The sequence below is a fragment of the Capricornis sumatraensis genome, chromosome 16 (assembly GCF_032405125.1).
Source record: "Capricornis sumatraensis isolate serow.1 chromosome 16, serow.2, whole genome shotgun sequence".
NCBI lineage: Eukaryota > Metazoa > Chordata > Mammalia > Artiodactyla > Bovidae > Capricornis > Capricornis sumatraensis.
The window spans coordinates 10146020-10168017 of NC_091084.1; the positions used below are offsets into that span (position 1 = coordinate 10146020).

The 21998-nt window shown below is 38.1% G+C and overlaps 1 protein-coding gene across 1 annotated transcript in view; it reads right to left on the bottom strand.

Annotated features, from left to right (window-relative positions):
• Nucleotides 1-21998, bottom strand: part of ARHGAP42 (Rho GTPase activating protein 42) — a 337489-nt gene that overhangs the window by 41963 nt on the left and 273528 nt on the right. Inside the window, exons 11-12 of the mRNA XM_068988830.1 lie at nt 21772-21850; nt 20437-20476 (exon numbers count right to left, since the gene is read on the bottom strand). Of these exons, the coding sequence (XP_068844931.1) occupies nt 20437-20476; nt 21772-21850 (119 nt within the window). The remainder of the gene's footprint in view (nt 1-20436; nt 20477-21771; nt 21851-21998) is intronic.

Genomic DNA, 21998 nt, shown 5'->3' on the forward strand with positions numbered 1-21998 from the left:
CTGGGAACTCTAATTTAGTGTTCAAATGAAAAAATCAGTGTAAGGTGTTTTTCCTAAGTAAGATCACACCATTAAAACTTGATAATTTATACTAACTTTTTTTTAGTGGAGTGCAAGTATTCCTGTTGTGGCAGTAGAGAGGGGAGTATACCTATCTGTATGAAACATGGACTGCTCAAAGCCTCCAGAGCAGGCACCCAAGAAATGCTTGCTGATCACTGGCTGGCTAGTTACTGGTTTGTAGCTGATTTGCTCAAGTACCCTCTGGCTTCTACAAGGGTTAGAGCTTATCAGCCAACAGAAGCTGCTTTGGTCCACTCTGCAGGACTCTTAACCCAGCACTGTATCTCTCTGTGAAGACCAGGGTTAGGCAGAGTACAACTATCACAAATTTCCAGGAATTGAAATCCTATAGTATTAATGATACTTGGCCTTTAGGCGTAAAGCAGAAGATAGGCTAACTTAAAGAACTTAATTTATTCAATCAAAACTTAAAGAGAAACATTATTATTTTTCCCCTGACAACTAATGAAGGCTCAAGTTTTTACTGAAATTCAAGTAAAGTTTTCAAAAGGCAGTTTAGCAACACAAAAGGCTATTAATCTCAACAGAATTCCAAGAGCCATGAGAAAAAGAATAGTCTTCATGCAGTTAAAAAGTGAAAGTTCTTGTATCTTCAATTTCCTAGTAATTAAAAACCCAGGATGTCCTTACAGATGTAATCTACTTGGCCTTACAGTACATTCCCAGGATTGACAAAACAAAGCACCACTTGCCATCAATTTTGAATTCACATTTCTAATCTGCCATTTCAGATTAAAAGGCTCCTATCACACACAACTAATATCATAGTACACGTGGCCGGAAAGAAACAGAAGAAAATGAATGCGTTTATGGGCATTCATGGTTCCCACAGGACCTTTTCTCTTCTCCCTAAAGGTGACTGCAGCCATGAAAATAAAAGATGCTTGCTCCTTGGAAGAAAAGCTATGACCAACCTAGACAGCATATTAAAAAACAGAGACATTACTTTGCCAACAAAGGTCTGTCTAGTCAAAGCTATGGTTTTTCCAGTAGTCATGTATGGCTGTGAGAGTTGGAATATAAAGAAAGCTGAGTGCCAAAGAATTGATGCTTTTGAACTATGGTGTTGGAGAAGACTCTTGAGAGTCCCTTGGACTGCAAGGAAATCAAACCAGTCAGTTCTAAAGGAAATCAGTCCTGAATATTCATTGGAAGGACTGATGCTGAAGCTGAAACTCTGAAACTTCGGCCACCTGATGTGAAGAACTGACTCATTGGAAAAGACCCTGATGCTGGGAAAGATTGAAAGTGGGAAGAGAACGGGACGACAGAGGATGAGACATTTGGATGGCATCACTGATGTGATAGACATGAGTTTGAGTAGGCTCCAGGAATTGGTGATGGACAGGGAGGCCTGGCGTGCTGCAGTTCATGTGGTCACAAAGAGTCGGACAGGACTGAGTGACTGAACTGAACTGAAAGGAAGAGCAGATAACTCTTCACAGCCCTGACCTAAACTGTTTTCTTTCTGTTCCGTCCAGGAAGGGGACTTGATTTCTGAATCTCTTCCTTGGTCTTGGTGACGAGAACAAAACTGTACTTGATTAGAGGCTTTGGGGAGAATGTAGTGAAGGAAAATGATTAAGCCAGGGATGTCTGAGAATTTCCATAACAGAACTATCTAAAGGGCAGTAGGAACTGCCCAAATGTTCATGACATTACAGCACTTGTCATGGATAAGAATTAGTTCACTTTTCCTGTTTGATTCTTGGGAGAATAAATTCCTTGAGTACACATGGGGAAAGCTACTGAAACACACAGTGGCAGAAATTTGGAGTTGTTGGGAAATTTTGAAAGTGTCTTCTGGTCCAATACCTTTGGTTTTGTATAAAGACTGACTGCTAGTACACTTTACCACTATACAGCCTAATAGTGACTTTAATCAGAAAAGTATCATTTGAAAGAACTTCCTTTCTCTTATTCATAATGATTAGAATAAATTAGTTCCATAATGGAGTATTGCTGAAATGAATTGTATGAGAGAATGAGAGGTAAAAAATTTGCCTTTCACAATTCCAGTTTCTGCAGACCTGGGATAGAAGGATCAACTGAAAAGTCGTCACATGAAACATATGCATGAATGGAGACAAGGCTCAGGGCACCAAGAGAGAATGCCAGAAGAAGCAAGCCTAGGAAAAAGGACAACTGCCTCCACTCCTGTTAACAACTAGGGCCATTATGGGAGTCTTGGAAAAGAAAAGATGCATCAAGACAAATACTTTGTTTTTTTGAACAATGGGCTCAAATGGCACAATTACATTTTCAGTGGTATGGTCAGAAGAACAGCTGGGTTCTAATCTTAATTGAGTGATATCTTTTTAGTTACTACTCTCAAAATAAATCCATTCCCAAAGTTAAGTTCAAGAAAAGGATACTGTGGAATATTTTACAGCCAGCAAAGAATCTGTGGATTTAATATCCTGTAACAAACTGGTGCTCTAGCTTTTTAACTTGACACTTTTTTCATAAAGATGAGTCAAGTTTTCCTTCTCTGCTGAATTATGTTAGTCTGATTTATGACATCTACACTCTTCCCTGGTGGCTTAGATGGTAAAGAATCTGCCTGCAATGCAGGAGACATGGTTCGATTCCTGGGTTGGGAAGATCCCCTGCAGGAGGGCATGGAAACCTACTCCAGTATTCCTGCTTGAAGAATCCCATGGACAGAGAAGCCTGGCAGGCTACAGTCCATGAGGTCACAAAGAGTTGGACACGACTGAGCAACTGAGCACGCATAGCAGTACATCCTCTGAAAATGGTAAATTAAGAGTAACCACAAGGAGGGAGACTTTCAGGTTAGGCTGTAAAGAGCCTCATTACTCTGCATTCATAGCATGGTTTCATTCTCCATCTCATGGCGTGTGCTCCCTGTACATTCACAGCATGGCCCTATTTCAGGACACTAGATAGTTCTTTGTCTGCTGCTTATGAAAGATATCATATGTCTGTCCACGACAGCACAGACACATGATGGCTCCCAACGGCTGACATTCAAAACAAATTTTTATCTGAGTTTTGTATTTTACCATCCGAAACTTCATTATTATCTTTTGCAATTCAAAAACACAAACACTTTCCTAGCAAAACTGAGTTTCCAAAGGATAATAGGAATAATTTAACACAAAAGGAATCCATCTGAATTGCCAAGGCTATAAAGAAACACTTTTCAAGGTGGCAAATGAATAAGGGCTGGTACTGGTTTCAGATGCCAATTGTGAGAGATGTTAAAGACTAAAATGGACACAATGCTATTTTGGGAGAGAGTCAAGTGTCAAGAGGTGACACAGATCTCGGAAAAACAAGATGACATATAGAAAAATGGTCAAAGGCACAAACGTAAAGAAGACATAGCTGCTAAACTCAAAACAAGATGAGCCTGCAGGACTTATTGAAGACTTAAGAAAGAGGACTAACACTTCACAATCACTAGAATATAATTTTGAACTGAAACAAATAAAATTCTGGATGTATCACTAGGAAGGAAATATAATGCTACTCAATAGGATCAAGTGCTTGAATCTGGAATACTGTTTAGCATAAAGATGTATCTTATGAGTTGTTAAATCACTAGCAAAATAGTGATATGATACATGAAAGGGGGTAAAATTACAGCCTAAGCAAGTCAAAAGCCCATTAATAAATATAAGGCCTTGATGTAGTAGATTATTCAAAATTACATGCAAGATGATGAAATTCTGAGAAACTGGCAAAGTACTTCATTGCATGTTGGATTGAAAGAATGTTTAGAAAGCCTCACCCATGCAAACTGGCAATACTAAAATATCTACCAAGAGCAAGGAGAGTTTACTTCTAGAAGGTGCATTCAATCCTGTGCCTCTACTACTCAGAGTTACTTTTATTGGTGACATATGCCATAGTCCTGACTTTTAAACAGAGTACTGATTATGTAAACAAATTTGAATCTCCAAGAACGTGTAAAAACAACCAAATTCAAGCGCAATTTTGGGTCACTTGGTTTTATAGGAATGTGTAGCAAGACGTTCTGAAGCAGCTACACAATTTCATATGTAATTTTAGAAAGTTTAGAATACTTTAAAAGGTATTAATTTCTGCATTTTAAGCAAATTTACTAGACTACAAAAGTTGTCTGGTTGTTTTGAGAGATGATATTTATCAGAATCATTAATCTGTCTTATTAGAGTGTTAATCTCATTTTATTAGAGGATGAAATTTAGTATCTTTGCAATTATAACTTGATATGATTTTAGATATCATACATATGACAAATATATAGATACATATTTTAGATATAGTTATCTAAAGATATAACATCAATAACCCTAGTATGCAGATGACATCACTCTAACAGCAGAAATCAAAGAGAAACTAAAGAACCTCTCAATGAGGGTGAAGTAGGATAGTGAAAAAGCTGTTTTAAAACTAAATATTAAGAAAGCTAAGATCATGGCATCTGGCCCCATTCAGTATAGTTCAGTTTAGTTCAGTTCAGTCGCTCAGTCCTGTCCGACTCTTTGCAACCCCACGAATTGTAGCACGCCAGACCTCCCTGTCCATCACGATCTCCGAGAGTTCACTCAAACTCATGTCCATCGAGTCAGTGATGCCACCCAGCCATCTCATCCTCTGTCATCCCCTTCTCCTCCTGCCCCCAATCCCTCCCATCATCAGAGTCTTTTCCAATGAGTCAACTCTTCACATGAGGTGGCCAAAGTACTGGAGTTTCAGCTTTAGCATCATTCCTTCCAAAGAACACCCAGGACCAATCTCCTTCAGAATGGACTGGTTGGATCTCCTTGCAGTCCAAGGGACTCTCAAGAGTCTTCTCCAACACCACAGTTTAAAAGCATCAATTCTTCGGTGCTCAGCTTTCTTTACAGTCCAAATTTCACATCCATACATGACCACAGGAAAAACCATAGCCTTGACTAAACAGACCTTTGTTGGCAAAGTAATGTCTCTGTTTTTGAATATGCTATCTAGGTTGGTCATAACTTTCCTTCCAAGGAGTAAGTGTCTTTTAATTCCATGGCTGCAATCACCATCTGCAGTGAGTTTGGAGACCCCCAAAATAAAGTCTGACACTGTTTCCCCATCTATTTCCCATGAAGCGATGGGACCAGGCCCCATTACTTCATGGCAGATAGATGGGGTAAAGATGGAAGTAGTGACAGAATTCATTTTCGTGGGCTCTAAAATCACTGTGGATGGTGACTGCAGTCATGAAATAAGAAGACAATTGCTTCTTGGCAGGAAAGCGATGACAAACGAAGACAGTGTGTTGAAAATCAGAGCCATCACTCTGCCGACAAAGGTCCTTATAGTCAAGGCTCTGGTCTTCCCAACTGTCACATAAGGTTGTGAGACCTAGACCGTAAAGAAGGCAGAATGCCAAAGAATTGATGTCTTTGAACTGTGGTGTTGGAGAAGACTCTTGACAGTCCCTTAGACAGCAAGGAGATCGAACCAGTCAATCTTAAAGGAAACCAACCATGAATACTCATTGGAAGGACTGATGATGAAGCTGAAGCTCTAGTATTTTGGTTATCTGTTGAGAACAGCTGACTCATTGAAAAAGTCCCTGATGCTGGCAAAGACTGAGGGCAGAAGGAGAAGAGGGCATAAGAAGATGAGATGGCTGGATGGCATCACTGATGTAACAAGCATGAACTTGGGCAGACTTTGAAAGATGGTGAGGGACAGGGAGGCCTGGTGTGCTGTACTTCATGGGGTCGAGTCGGACAAACTGGGCTACTGAACAACAATGTTTATAGAAGCTTGCTTGATTAAATGCATAAGTGGGAGAATTCTAGCAAATTTATAAAAATATAAAGAAGTAAAAATGACTTACTTTTAAAATTAGTACATTTATAAATAAGAGTTGTATGATGATTAAAAATGTTTAAAGAAAAATTATGGCTTAAGAAAAAATAAAATTCAATAAATAAAAATAAAATTCAAAACAGATTTAAGATTTATAATTTCAAGTGCTACCTATCAATAAAGCAAAGGTAATTTAAACATCCCTTTCATGATCAAAATCTTCCCCTTGGCAATTAAAGCCTCCTGGAACTAAGTAAGAATGAAACGAAGCAGGACCCTCTGGGGCCCCTGGGCAGGAAGTTCTTCTGTGTCTTCTGTTCCTGCTTTGTAGGGAACAGACTCCAGCCTCCATGGCCTCCCCTGAGTTCCCAAGGGCAGATTCAAGTGGCTGCTAATCAGGGAAGGGAGGAGATGCAGAGACAAGGAAGGAACAGTCAGGAAACAATAGTGCAGCCTTGGGCAAGTATCCTGGTTCTTCCTCAGGAGACACAGAACATTATTTTTACAGTTCTTCATAGAACTAAAACCTAACCAAGGGAAGATGTCAGCATTTTTCAGACCAGAGAAGACCACCTGAGATTAAATTAAAAGAACCAGAGTAGCTCACTATGAGATTATCTTTAAAGAAGGGCAGGCCCTGCACACACTCTGAACTTCTGAGAAACCCTACCCTTGAACTATTGCTAAAAAACTCCTCACCAAGTTCTCCTGGGTTGGGACACACAGTTTTTTAGTTAGTTTTTTTTTTTTTTTTTTTTTGCGGAGGAGGGGGAACACAATTTTCAATGTCAGGAGCTCTCTGTGCCCGCTTTGCCTGGCAAAGCAATAAAGCTATTCTTTTCTATTTCATCCAAAACACTGTCACCAAGATTCCATTCAGCACTGGGGCAAAGAGGCCAAGTTTTCAGAATCAAGAATAAGAACAAATAACGTGCTGAGCACACATCTCAGGGGAAGTTTGCATGTGGAACTATGGAGGAGAAATGCGATCTGTCACAAGGAACTGAGGGAACTGGTGGAAAACTAGTATGTCATATCAAAAGAGTCAGAATGTGATAAATCATGCAAACACATGGACCCTTGGACTGCCATTTTTCTGTAAGACATATCAATTTATAATTATACCTGGTGGCAAAGAGATGCTTCAAGTGCCTGAGACTACAGGAAAGCTGATTTCCAAAACAGTAAGTCTTTACTACAAGAAGAAGTATAATCTCCCTCCATCACAGCATATGTGACAACTTTCTCATTCAAGTTACCTAATTATGATTTAAAAAAAATAACTAGCTCCGAGGTGCATTAAGTATCACCTATATTCTGACTGACTTGATCACATCCTATTCAAAAGCTCTATTCAGTATCATACAGATGTTCATTTGTTTTTCCAGAGAGGATCGTCCTTGAGAAGGTTCATTTGAATTTGAAAGGACTATCTTTATACTGGATTTGAACAATGAAACCAGTATTAGAAAACACATTTCAAACTCTAGACAAATGCAAATTATACAACAGATTACTTTTAAGGTAATTGTTTGGAATGAACATTCAGTACTTATAAACCTCTTAATGGCTGGTTAATGTTCTTGTGATTAGATAAAAGTGGGCAATGAAAGATATACTAATCACTCTGATTGGCAATAAAGAAAGAAACACAAGAATAAAAATTGAGAATATTTTTAAAATCTTTAACATTAAAGGTATTTTAAATTATGTATTTTCTTTTGATAATTTTTGAAATTAATCACTAGAAAGCCCTTCATTCAGATAAAAAGACAGGCTTCGCATATACTCAATATTTACGACTTTCAAATGAGTGCTTTTCGAGTTTTTAATCTACAATCCATTCTAACATATTTTAATAGCAATATAAAAGTCAGGGTTAGTAGGCTGTTTTAAAAATAAATTTAGACATTATGAGAGAAAGTCAATTAAGTCAAATAAAATTTGAAAGTGCTTTAAAGGATATACATACAACCTTAGAAACATATAAAACTTGATTTTAAATGTCAAATAATTTCACTACTATAAATTACATATGAAAATACTCTAAACTAACCAAGGATTAAAGGTGGCAGGTGATTAAAAAGGATTCACAGTATGATGGAAAATACATAAAATGTGTTCATTCAGAATGGTTTGATACTAAGGATTCAGTAATGAAACAAGGTGTTTTGACCATGCCCTTGAACCTCACAATCTTGTACATAATTTCCTAAAATTAGCAGTGTTCATGTATTCAATCTTGTAAACTGGAGCAGAAAAAATAAAAGAAGCCTTCTATTGCCATTTAAAGAAAATAAAACTAAATATTAATGGCCTCAAATCTCTTTCTGGGATAAAGTAGGGTATATACTCCTAAGTAATAAATACTAAATAAATAATTAAATAGGTTACTATAAAGTCCAGCAGTTAGTGGTTTTAACATGAGAAACTTCTTTGAATGAAAATTTCGAATTTGCTGAATATCATCAGATCAAAGGTGTATTACTGTGATTTTCCAAAGTTAACTTCTAATATTACATAATACCTCTGTGATAAAAGTAACTGTGATGGAGGTTGACTCTAGGTGCTGACTTGGGAAGATGCTGATTCTACCTCCTCCCACAGGCACACAAAATCTGCAACTATACAATGGATCAATTTCCTCTGAAAAAGACCCAAAAAACTAGCTAAAACGTTCCTCAACAAAGGATTAAAGGACAACATCAACATGGGTAGGAGAGTCAGAGGTGCAGTCTCACCCAAAATGTCACCTCTGGCACAGCAACCCAGAGGCACAAGAGACCTCACACATGTGGAACTTCTCCCAGAGGAGCTGGGCGTTTGTGCCCCCTATCAGGCACCCCAAACCTTACAACCTGCACTGGAGAGATGAGCTCCCAATACTTTTGGCTTTGAAAACCAACAGGGCAGATGTGCAGAAGATGCAAAAGGCTGAAGGGACTGAAAAATTGCCTCATGCCGAGCAACTCACACCAGGACTCAGCACAAACCCAATAGTGTGGCAAGCTCCTAGACCATATATGAAGGAGATCGATTAGTTAAGATTGAAGGCTCTGCCTGGAGTGCAGAGGTCTGTGAGAACCTCCTGAGACACAGGAGCTGATATTTTTGGGCTCTCCTATCACACTGCTAGAGCCATAGGACTTGCCTTGCCTCCACGCTCTCCCTGGTCCCACTGAAGCCAGGGGGCTTACCCACATATCCCTGTGGTCCTGCTGCAGCCTGTGATCTCACCCTGGCCCCCATGTTCCTGGGGCCTCACTGTGGCCAGTGGGCTACCATGCACTCCTGTAGCACTGGTGCAGTCAGCAATCCCACGCTAGGCTCTCCTGGGGCCCGCTGAGCTGTCAGGAATGTTCACCCCATACAGAAGACACACCTTGACCACCTGGCTATGATACAGGGATGACTGGATTTCTGGGCCTTATGGGTCTGAAACAATAGAAGAGACAGCTCATGGTAGTGAACCATCACCACAATATAGACAGTAGACTGAAACACACCCCCGGACTTCCTGTGAAAAAAGCCCTAATTACTTGTCCCAGAGCTCAAGTGAGCGGAAGGCTTCCAGTTTACCACGTATCTAGAAGCTGCAGAGGAGCTCCCAGAACAGAGAACACAGACTCGGGGAATCATCTTCACATCGTTCTATGGCCTTGTGACAGCTCACCTGTACCTGCCAGAGAGAAGCTGATACATCCATTTGGAGCTCTGATTTTGGCAACTGTCACCAAGGGGACACCTCAGAACCACTTGAAGCTAGCAGGGGTTATAACAGTGGTCACATAAAATTGTGTATACACACAGACACACACACACACATTTTTTAAAAGCTGATTCCCAAAGGTCTACATTCCAAACAGCCTAAAGCTAAGTGGTGAATTAGATTGCTTTCTGTGGAACACTGATAGTGACCTATCAAGAATAAAATTAAACTACTTAGGTAATTACAAATGCTCCAGAGACAACAAAGAGCTAGGGCAGGGCTGAAAAAGAAGGTTCATCTCCTACAAGTCACTCCAACAAGACTAGAAGTAACTGCTTTGCCTAATTCGTAGAAACACAGAGAGACAAGCAAAATGAGAAAAGAGAAGAATGTGCCGCAAACAAAAGAAAAGACAAAAATTCAGGAAAAAAATGGAGGTAATTTACCTGATAGTTTAATGAACATAAACACGCTCACTGATCTCTTGGAAGACCAGATGAATACAATGTGAACTTCCACAAAAAGACAGAAAATATAAGTAAATACCAAAAATAAATCATGGACCTCAAGAATACTCTAACTGAAAAGAAAAATATACTAGAGGGTTTCAGTAGAAGACCAAATGAAGCAGCAGAAAGGATCAGCAACCTGGAAGACAGGAAAGTGGAATTCATCGTAACAGATCAGAAGAAATAAAAGTATTTAAGAGACCTATGGTACAATTTCAAGAATAACATTCTCACTATAGGGGTCCCAGAAAGAGAAGAGAGAGAGAAAGTGGCAGAATATTTAGTTCAAGAAACAATAGCTAAAAACATCCCTAACTAGGGGTAAGAACAGACACTGAGGTTGAGGAAGCATGGAGCATTCCAAATAAGATGAACCCAAAGAGATCTACAAGAAGGCACATTATAACTAAAATGTCAAACATTAAGACAAGGAGAGAATCATAAAAGCAAAAAGAAAAGATAACTTGCTATATACAAGGGAGACACTATAAGATTATCAGCTGATCTCTTAGTGAAAAATTTACAAGCCACAGGGAATGGCATAATATATTTAAAGTACTGAAAAGAAAAACCATTCAACCAAAAATACTCCACAGGCAAGGTTATTACTCAGAATGGGAGGAGAAATAAATAGTTTTTTACAGAAGTAAAGGCTAAACATCATCAACACTAAATCTGCCTTTACAAGAAATGTTAAAGGAACTTCAAGATGACAAAGAAAGCCATTAAATAGTAACAAGAAAACATAAGAAAGTCAAAATCTCATGAGTAGAGGGAAACATATAGTATAGTTAGTGAATTAACCATTTAAGAACCTAGAATAAAGGTTAAAAGACAAGAGGAAGTAAAATTAACAATAACTACAATAATTAAGGGAAACAAAAACAGTATATAACATCAAAAATATAAAATGAGGGTGGGAGAACTAAAAATGTTTTTAATGTTTAGAATGTGTCAAAACTTAACTTCCTCTCAGCTTAAAATAGATTACTATACACACATACATACACATGTTTTTCATTTAGGAATTCCATAGAAACCACAAACCAAAAACCTATTGTACATACACTAAAGATAATATACACTCATAATGTGAAAAAAAGTCATCAAATCACAGGAAAGAGAACCAGAGAAGAAAGGAACAGAGAGAAACTATAAAAACAACTAGAAAACAAGTCACAAAATGACAGGAAGCATTAATACATACTTGTTAATAACACTTTAAATTTAAATGGACAAAACTTTCTAATCAAAAGCCAGAGCGGCTAAACATATTTTGAAAAAGACACAATCATATAGTGCCTACAAGAGACTCAAATTAGATCTGAGGACACAAACAGACTGAAAGTAAAGAGATGAAAAAAGATATTTCTTTCAAACAGAAGCAAAAGGAAAGCTGGTGTAGCTATATTTACATTACACAAAATAGAAGTTAGAACACAGATTGTAATAAGAGACAAAGAAGGGCATTACCTAAGGATAAAGGAGGCAATCCAAGAAGAGGTCATACTATTTTTGAATATATATCAACTAATACAAGACCACCTTAATACAGGAAGCAGATATTAACTGACCTAAGGGGAGAAAAATAACAGGAATACAATAATAGCATGGAATGCTAACACCCTAATTTCAGGAATGGACAGGTCATTCAGACAGAAAATTATTAAGAAAACATTGGCCTTAACATACTCGATCAGCTATACCTATAGATAATGTATAGCACATTCTATCCAAAAGCAGCAGAATATACATTGCTCTAAAGTACACATGGAACATTCTCCAGCATATATTACATTTTAAGCAACAAGACAAATTTCAATAAATTTAAGCAGACTGAAACCATGTCAAACATTTTTTACAACCACAGTGGTATGAAACTAGAACTGAGAGAAAACTGAAAAAAATCACAAATATATGGAGATTAGGTAACACACTACTGAGCAACCATTGTCAATGAAGAAATCCGAGGCAATATCAAAAATAATTTTAACAATGAAAACGGAAATACAACATTTCAAAATCTATGAGACAAGGCAAAAGCAATTTTTAAAAAAACTATTACTTTTGGCTGCCCTGGGTCTTCACTGTGGCAAGTGGTCATCTTCAGTTGTGGCTCACACGTTCTAGACTACAGGGGCTCAGTAGGCACGGTGAGTAGGCTTAGCTGCCCTGCAGCATATGGGATCTTCGTACCCCAACCAGGGATCAAATCTGGATCCCTGCATTAGAAAGTGGATTCTTAACTACTGGACTACCAACTAAGTCCTGGAAAAAGTTTTTAAGAAGGAAGTCAGGCCTACCTAAAGAAAAAAATACAAATCTCAAACAATCTAACTAGAAAAAGAAAAACAAAGTCCAAAGGTAAGAGGAGGAAGAAAATCATAAAGATTAATGTGGAAATGAATAAAACAGAGGCTAAAACAATAATAAGAAGATGAAAATCAAGAGCTAGTTCATTGAAAAGATAAACAAATATGACCAACTTTTAGTTAGACTAACCAATAAAAGAGAGAAGGCTCAAACAAAGCGAGAAATGAAAAGAGGAGAAATTGCAGTGATAGTAGAGAAATATAAAGAATCACGGGGGACTTTTAAGAACAATTTTGTGACAACAATTGGATCAGTTCAGTTCAGTTGCTCAGGCGTGTCTGACTCTTTGCGACCCCACAGACTGCAGCACGCCAGACCTCTCTGTCCATTACCAACTCTCAGAGCTTGCTCAAACTCATGTCCATCGAGTCAGTGATGCCAGCCAACCATCTCATCCTCTGTCGTCCCCTTCTCCTCCTGCCCCCAATCCCTCCCAGCATAGGGGTCTTTTTCAATGAGTCAGCTTTTCACATCAGGTGGCCAAAGTACTGGAGTTTCAGCTTTGACATCAGTCCTTCCAGTGAATATTCAGGACTGATTTCCTTTAGGATGGACTGGTTGGATCTCCTTGGTGTCCAAGGGACTCTCAAGAGTCTTCTCCAACACCATAGTTCAAAAGCATCAATTCTAAGGCACTCAGATTTCTTTATGGTCCAACCCTCACATCCATACATGACTACTGGAAAAACCATAACTTTGACTAGATGGACCTTTGTCAGCAACATAATGTCTCTGCTTTTTAATAAGCTGTCTAGGTTAGTCATAGCTTTTCTTCCAAGGAGCAAGCGTCTTTTAATTTCACGACTGCAGTCACCATCTGCAGTGATTTTGGAGCCCCCGAAATTAAAGTCTTTCAGTGTTTCCACTGTTTACCCATCTATTTGTCATTAAGTGATGGGACCAGATGCCATGATCTCAGTTTTCTAAATGCTTCAGGCATTTTAAGTTTAAGGCAAATTTTTCACTTTCCTCTTTCACTTTCATCAAGAGGCTCTTTAGTTCCTCTTCGCTTGTTGCCATAATGGTGGTATCATCTGCGTATCTGAGATTACTGATATTTCTCCCAGCAATCATGACTCTAGCTTGTGATTCATCCAGGATGGCATTTCACATGATGTACCCTGCATATAAGTTAAATAAGCAGGGTAACAATGTAAAGCCTGATGTACTCCTTTCCCACTTTGGAACCAGTCTGTTTTCCATGTCCAGTTCTAACTGTTGCTTCCTGACCTGCATACAGATTTCTCAGGAGGCAGGTAAGGTTGTCTGGTATTCCCATCTCTTTAAGAATTTCCCAGTTTGTTGTGATCCACACAGTCAAAGGCTCTGGCATAGTCGATAAAGCAGAAGTAGATGTTTTTCTGGAATTCTCTCGCTTTTTCAATGATCCAGTGGATATTGGCAATTTGATCTCTGGTTCCTCTGCCCTTTTAAAATCCAGCTTGAACATCTGGAAGTTCACCGTTCATGTACTGTTGAAGCCTGTCCGGGAGGATTTTGAGCATTACTTTGCTGGTGTGTGAGATGACTGCAGCTGTGCGGTAGTTTGAACATTCTTTGGCATTCCCTTTCTTTGGGGTTGGAATGAAAACTGACCTTTTCCAGTCCTTTGGTCACTGCTGAATTTTCCAAATTTGCTGACATACTGAGTGAAGCACTTTCACAGCACCATTGTTTAGGATTTGAAACAGCTCAACTGGAATTCATCACCTCCACTAACTTTGTTTGTAGTGATGCTTCCTAAGGCCCACTTGACTTCACATTCCAGAATGTCTGGTTCTAGGTGAGTGATCAAACTATCACGGTTATGCGAGTCATGAAAATCTTTTTTGTATAGCTCTTCTGTGTATTCTTCTCACCTCCTCTTAATATCTTCTGCTTCTGTGAGGTCCATACTGTTTCTGTCCTTTATTGTGCCCGTCTTTGAATGAAATGTTCCCTTGGCATCTCTAATTCATTTGAAGAGATCTCTAGTCTTTCCCATTCTACTGTTTTCCTATATTTCTATGCACTGATTACTGAGGAAATCTTTCTTATCTCTCTTTGCTATTACTTGGGACTCTGCATTCAGATGGGTATATCTTTCCTTTTCTCCTTTGCCTTTAGCTTCTCTCCTTTTCTCAGCTATTTCTAAGGCCTCCTCAGACAACCATTTTGCCTTTTTGCATTTTTTCCCTTGGGGATGGTCTTGATCACTGCCTCTGAACAATGTCATGAACCTCCATCCATAGTTCTTCAAGTACTCTATCAGATCTAATCCCTTGAATCTCCTTGTCACTTCCACTGTATAATGTAAGGTATTTGTTTTAGGTCATGCCTGGATGGTCTAGTGGTTTTCCCCACTTTTTTCATTTGAATCTGAATCTTCAATAAGGAGTTCATGCCTGGATGGTCTAGTGGTTTTCCCTACTTTTTTCATTTGAATCAGAATCTTCAATAAGGAGTTCAAGATCTGAGCCACAGTAGGCTCCTGGTCTTGTTTTTGCTGACTGTATAGAGCGTCTCCATCTTTAGCTGCAAAGAATATAATCAATCTGATTTCAGTATTGACCATCTGGTGATGTCCATTTGTAGAGTATTTTCTTCTGCTATTGGAAGAGGGTGTTTTCTATGACCAGTGTGTTCTCTTTGCAAAACTCTGCTAGCCTTTGCCCTGCTTCATTCTGTACTCCAAGGCCAAATTTGCCTGTTACTCCAGGTATCTCTTGTCTTCCTATTTTTGAATTCCAGTTCCCTATATTGAAAAATCCATCTTTTATGGGTGTTAGTTCTAGAAGTTCTTGTAGGTCTTCATAGAACAGTTCAACTTTAGCTTCTTCAGCATTACTGGTTGGGGCACAGGAACTGTATAATTTAGATCAAATGGATAAATTCCTAGAAACATATAACCTTCTAAGACTGAAATATAAAGAAATAAAATATCTGAATAGACAGATTATTAGTAAAGAGATTACAAAAAAAGGAAAAGAATCCCAACAAACAGAATCCCAACAGCATCAGACTGTTTCACCTGTAAATTTTATCAAACATTCAAAGACTGAATATCTATCCTCAAACTAATCCAAAAAGTGAAGAAGACAGAACATTTCCAAACTCATTTTATAAAGCCAGCGTTATCCTGATAACAAAAACAGACAAGGACAGATAAAAAACGAAAATTATAGGCCAACATCTCCAATGAAAGTAGATATAAAAGTCTTCAACAAAATATTAGCAAACTGAATTCGTGTATGCTGCATGTTGGTTGCTTCATGACTGTGTGCTAGTTATGTCCAACTCTTTCTGACTCTATGGACTGTAGCCCACAATGCTCCTCTGTCCATAGGATTCTCCAGGTAAAAATACTGGAGTGCATTGTCATGCCCTCCTCCAGGGGATCTTCCTGGCCCAGGTTTTGAACCCTCCTCTCTAGTGTCTTGTGCATTGGCAGGCAGGTTCTTTAACACTAGTGCCATTTGAGAAGCCAAACTGAATTCAATCGTATATGAAATTAAAATAAAAAATAAAATAAAATAAAAAGAAAAGGACAATCATGTCATTAAGTGAGACTTGTTCCAAGGATGCAAAGTTTATTCAATCAATAAACATGATACTCATACTTACAAAATGAATCATAAAAAATGTATGACTGTCTCCAAAGATGCAGAGAAAGCATTTCACAAAATTCAGCATCTAATTATGATAAACACTCTCAACAAAGTGGGCAGAGAGGGTACATATTTGACATAATAGAGGCTATATATGACAAGCCCACGGATAATACCATACTCATTGGTGAAAAGCTGAAAGGTATTCCTTTAAGATTAGGAACTATATAGAAGAATGCTCACTCTAACTACTTTTATTCAACATAGTATTGGAAGTACCAGCCACAGCAGTTAGGGGAAAAAAGAAATAACAGGAATCCCAACTGGAAAAGAAGATGAAAAAATATCAGTATTTGCAGATGACATGGTACTATATAAAAAAAAAACAAACTATAGAGTCCACCAAAAACAAAAACAAAAACCTACCTCTTCAGTTCAGTTCAGTTCAGCCACTCAGTCGTGTCCAACTCTTTGCGACCCCATGAATCGCAGCACCCCAGGCCTCCCTGTCCATCACCAACTCCCGGAGTTCACTCAGACTCATGTCCATCAAGTCAGTGATGCCATCCAGCCATCTCATCCTCTGTCGTCCCCTTCTCCTCCTGCCCCCAATCCCTCCCAGCATCAGAGTCTTTTCCAATGAGTCAAGTCTTTGCATGAGGTGGCCAAACTACTGGACTTTTGGCTTCAGCATCATTCCCTCCAAAGAAACCCCAGGGCTGATCTCCTTCAGAATGGACTGCTTGGATCTCCTCGCAGTCCAAGGGACTCTCAAGAGTCTTCTCCAACACCACAGTTCAAAATAATCAATTCTTCAGTGCTTAGCCTTCTTCACAGTCCAACTCTCACATCCATACACGACCACTGGGAAAACCATAGCCTTGACTAGATGGACCTTAGTCAGCAAAGTAATGTCTCTGCTTTTCAATATACTATCTAGGTTGGTCATAACTTTTCTTCCAAGGAGTAAGTGTCTTTTAATTTCATGGCTGCAATCACCATCTGCAGTGATTTTCGAGCCCCCAAAAATAAAGTCTGACACTGTTTCCACTGTTTCCCCATCTATTTCCCATGAAGTGATGGGACCAGATGCCATGATCTTCATTTTCTGAATGTTGAGCTTCAAGCCAACTTTTTCACTCTCCTCTTTCACTTTCCTCAAGAAGCTTTTTAGTTCTTCAATTTCTGCCATAAGGGTGGTGTCATCTGCATATCTGGGGTTATTGATATTTCTCCCGGCAATCTTGATTCCAGCTCGTGCTTCTTCCAGTCCAGCGTTTCTCATGATGTACTCTGCATATAAGTTAAATAAGCAGGGTGACAATGTACAGCCTTGACGTACTCCTTTTCCTATTTGGAACCAGTCTGTTGTTCCATGTCCAGTTCTAACTGTTGCTTCTTGACCTGCATATAGGTTTCTCAAGAGGCAGGTCAGGTGGTCTGGTATTCCCATCTCTTGAAGAATTTTGCACAGTTTATTGTGATCCACACAGTCATAGACTTTGGCATAGTCAAGAAAGCAGAAATAGATGTTTTTTTCTGGAACTCTCTTGCTTTTTCCATGATCCAGTAGATGATGGCAATTTGATCTCTGGTTCCTCTGCCTTTTCTAAAACCAGCTTGAACATCTGGAATTTCATGGTTCACATATTGCTGAAGCCTGGCTTGGAGAATTTTGAGCATTACTTTACTAGCATGTGAAATGAGTGCAATTGTGTGGTAGTGTGAGCATTCTTTGGCATTGCCTTTCTTTGGGATTGGAATGAAAACTGACCTTTTCCAGTCCTGTGGCCACTGCTGACTTTTCCAAATTTGCTGGCGTATTAAGTGCAGCACTTTCACAGCATCATGTTTCAGGATTTGAAAGAGCTCAACTGGAATTCTATCACCTCCACTAGCTTTGTTCATAGTGATGCTTTCTAAGGCCCACTTGGCTTCACATTCCAGGACGTCTGGTTCTAGGTGAATGATCACACCATCGTGATTATCTGGGTTGTAAGATCTTTTTTGTACAGTTCTTCTGTGTATTCTTGCCACCTCTTCTTAATATCTTCTGCTTCTGTTAGGTCCAGACCATTTCTGTCCTTTATTGAGCCCACGTTTGCATGAAATGTTCCCTTGGTATCTCTAATTTTATTGACGAGATCTCTAGTCTTTCCCATTCTGTTGTTTTCCTCTGATTCTTTGCATTGGTCGCTGAAGAAGGCTTTCTTATCTTTCCTTGCTATTCTTTGGAACTCTGCATTCAGATGCTTTTATCTTTCCTTTTCTCCTTTACTTTTTGCTTCTCTTCTTTTCACAGCTATTTGTAAGGCCTCCTCAGACAGCCGTTTTGCTTTTTTGCATTTCTTTTCCATGGGGATGGTCTTGATCCCTGTCTCCTGTACAATGTCATGAACCTCTGTCCATAGTTCATCAGGTACTCTTATCTATCAGATCTAGTCCCTTAAATCTATTTCTCACTTCCACTGTATAATCATAAAGGATTTGATTTAGGTCCTACCTGAATGGTCTAGTGGTTTTCCCTCTTTTCTTCAATTTCAGTCTGAATTTGGCAATAAGGAGTTCAACTCTTAGAACTAACAAATGATTTTAGTAAAGTTTCATCATACAAAATCAACATATAGAAATCTCCTGTATTCCTATAACTAATTACAAAATATCAGAAAAAGAAATTAAGAAAACAATCACATTTACAACTGCATAAAAAAGAAACACCTTGGAAGAATTCAATAATTTTATGGAACCATGAAAGAATCTGATAAGGCAGATTTCAGACAAAAGAATCATCAGAAAAACAAAACCCTAAATGAATAAATTAAAGCGGGAGGTATTAAACTCCTTGATTTCAAAGTAAACTACAAAGTTACAGTAGTCAAAAGAGTACGGTAAGGGCATAAATACAGACATAAATCAATGGGAGAGAGTAAAGGGTCCAGAAATAAACCCATATTCATGGTTAAATAATTTATGACAAAGGAGTCAAGAATATAAAATAGAAAAGGCAGCCTCTTCAATAAACGGTGCTTGGAAAACTAGACAGACACTTGCAAAGACATGAATATAGTATCACACACAAAAAATCAAATTTAAATGTTTTCCAACTTAAACATAAGACCTGAATCCATAAAAATTCTAGAAGAAAATGTAGGCAATAAGCTCCTTAGTATCAGTGTTGACATCGAATTTTTTGGATCTGACCTCAAAAGCAAAGGCAACAAAAGCAAAAAATAAACAAGTGGGCCTATATGAAACTGAATAGCTTCTGTACAGCAAAGGAAATCATCAACAAAACACACTGGGTGACCTGCTGAATAAGGGGAAAGTATCTGCAAATCATATATATTATAAGGGGTAAATGTCAAAAAATATATAGAGATTTCAAACAACTGAATGGTAAAAAATAATTTACTTAAAAATGGGCAGAGGATTTATATATTTTATTCAAAACACACACAGATGGTCAATAGGCACATGAAAAGACATTTAACACCACTAATCATCAGAGAAATGCAATCAAAATGAGATATCACTCATACCTGCTAGAATGGCTATTATCCAAAGGATAAAAACAGAGACGTTTTACAGAGAATGTGGAGAGAAGGGAAACTTTGTACACTATTGGTGGGAATGTATACTGGAGCAGCAACTATGGAAAATAGTACAAAAGTACCCCAAGGTTTAAGAACAAACTATTATAAGATCCAGCTATACCACTTCTGGGTATTTATCCAAAGAAAATGAAAAATATGAATTTGAAAAGATATATCCATCTCTTTACTCATTGTGGCATTATTTACAATAGCTAAGATATGGACACAATGCAAATTAACACTGATGGGAGAATTGGATAAAGAAGATAAGGTATATACACAAAATGGACTACTGCTTGGCTATAAAAAAGAAAAATTTTTGTTTGCCATTTGCAATAATATGGAGGTAACTCAAAGGCATCTTGTTAAGTGAAATGAGTCAGAGAAGGACAAATACCATACGATTTCACTTATATGTGGAATATAAACAATAAAACAAAGAAAAAAGAAACCAAACTCAGATTCACGGTTATCAGAGGGAAGGGCATTGGAGGGTGGGTGAAGTAGATGAAAGAGGACAACTTTATGGTGACAGATGGTACTAGACTTATTGCAGAAATTAATTATTTTGTTGTACAGCTGAAACTAATTTGTTATTTTTGTTCTTGTGGTTTAGTGGCTCAGTCGTGTCTGACTCTTTGTGACCCTATGGACTGTATCCTGCCAGGCTATCCATGGGATCCCCCAGGCAAGAATACTGGAGTGGACTGCCATTTACTTCAACTAAAAAAAAAAAAAATCTACATGATAACATTCAAATAATTATTAAAACAACTTACTTTCTTCTTTCTTGCTGATAATCGCAGGCAGGGTATAAATCTAAAAAACAAAGGAAGTCAGCCAGTCATCTGCAGTTAATGAGCCACAACAGACAATGACCAGGGTGATACTGGTTCAGTGATATACAAAGGGAGGGTCTTGATTTCAAGGTCCTACCACTACTGTATGCACAATGCTCTCCTCCAGTCTTGCCTCCCACTCCTTTTCCTCCCTTGCTGTCCTGCCCTGGGCAAAGGTTTACCCCTTTCCCTCGGATATAAGCATCTCATTCTATTCTCTAACACGATGCACAATCTCCCTTCTTCAGGAAGTACCTCATGATGGATGCACCTGATTGTTTCCTCCTCAAATTACCTGCTTAGCATTTTTTCTCAGCATGTACCCTAACTTGTGCTTGTTAAGCTATCACACTGTCTTCTAAATTTCCTCTAGGTCAGGGCTTGCCTCTCAACTATTAGCAGTAAAGAGACAAGTTGCTTTGTTTTTAATTTTTAATCTGTCACATGGATAATTTTGTAAATTACAAAAAAAAAAGTGTAAATGTAATAAACAATCAAGAATAGACAGTCTATATTTTTTTATTATTAAATTAAACAGATGTAAAATGGCTTCTAATTGCTACAAAATTTTCCAGATCCTTAATCATAATCTCTGCACTCAGTGTAGCCTGGTAATAGTTTGTAGGATAGACTCAAAGTCTAGGGTCCACACTCTGTGTAGCTCTGCTGTTGCACAGGTACTTTTCATAAGTTCTTTGCCATTTAAAAGACAGTTTTCCCGGGACAGGCTGGTGTCTTCTATTGGCTCTGTGTGCTCATCCCTCTAAGCACTCAGTGCTGTGTGCATCACAGATGTCATCAGTGGCATATTCTCTTTTTTATATAAGCCTCCCTGATCATTTCAAGTAAATTTATGTCAACATCAAAATATCTATTAGAAAAATGGGGATCTGGATTGAGGGAAATGTCAAGTTACAAACAGTTTTACCAAAGGAGACTTCTAACCCATGGTCTAGGTTACCCTGAAATTTGTTCATCATGCTGATCATAAAACCTCACACTGGCCTTGCAAAGAGTAGACACTCAAGAACTATTAGCAAAACAAAGCAATCCAATCAATGTAGCCAAATAAAATTACTTTTTTAAAGTAATTTTAGGGTTTTAAATTAGTCCTAGAAGTCTCCCTGAAAAACAAATTCAAAAGAGTCTGTACTCCTGATTTGCTATTTTAATATTTTCAAATATACTATACATAGGCATATATAATTTTTTTAGATGTACTTTGCAATGATTAGAACAATAAAATCAAAATTAGAGAATGTGTCATATTCCTACCGGTTCCTTCCCATCCATGGCTTCAAGCCAGAGTTTTCGATTAGCTTCTGAAAAGGCTTGCAATGTGATGATCCCATGCCTATTAAAAACAAGTATTATATATATTCAATTCACCTATTTATGCCTTTAAACATATGCTGTTTATTTAAATTCTTAATTAACTAATTCTTAGTTAACTAAGTAAAATTTGAAGAAAAAGCAGGAAAGAGAAAAAAATGAAAAGAGAA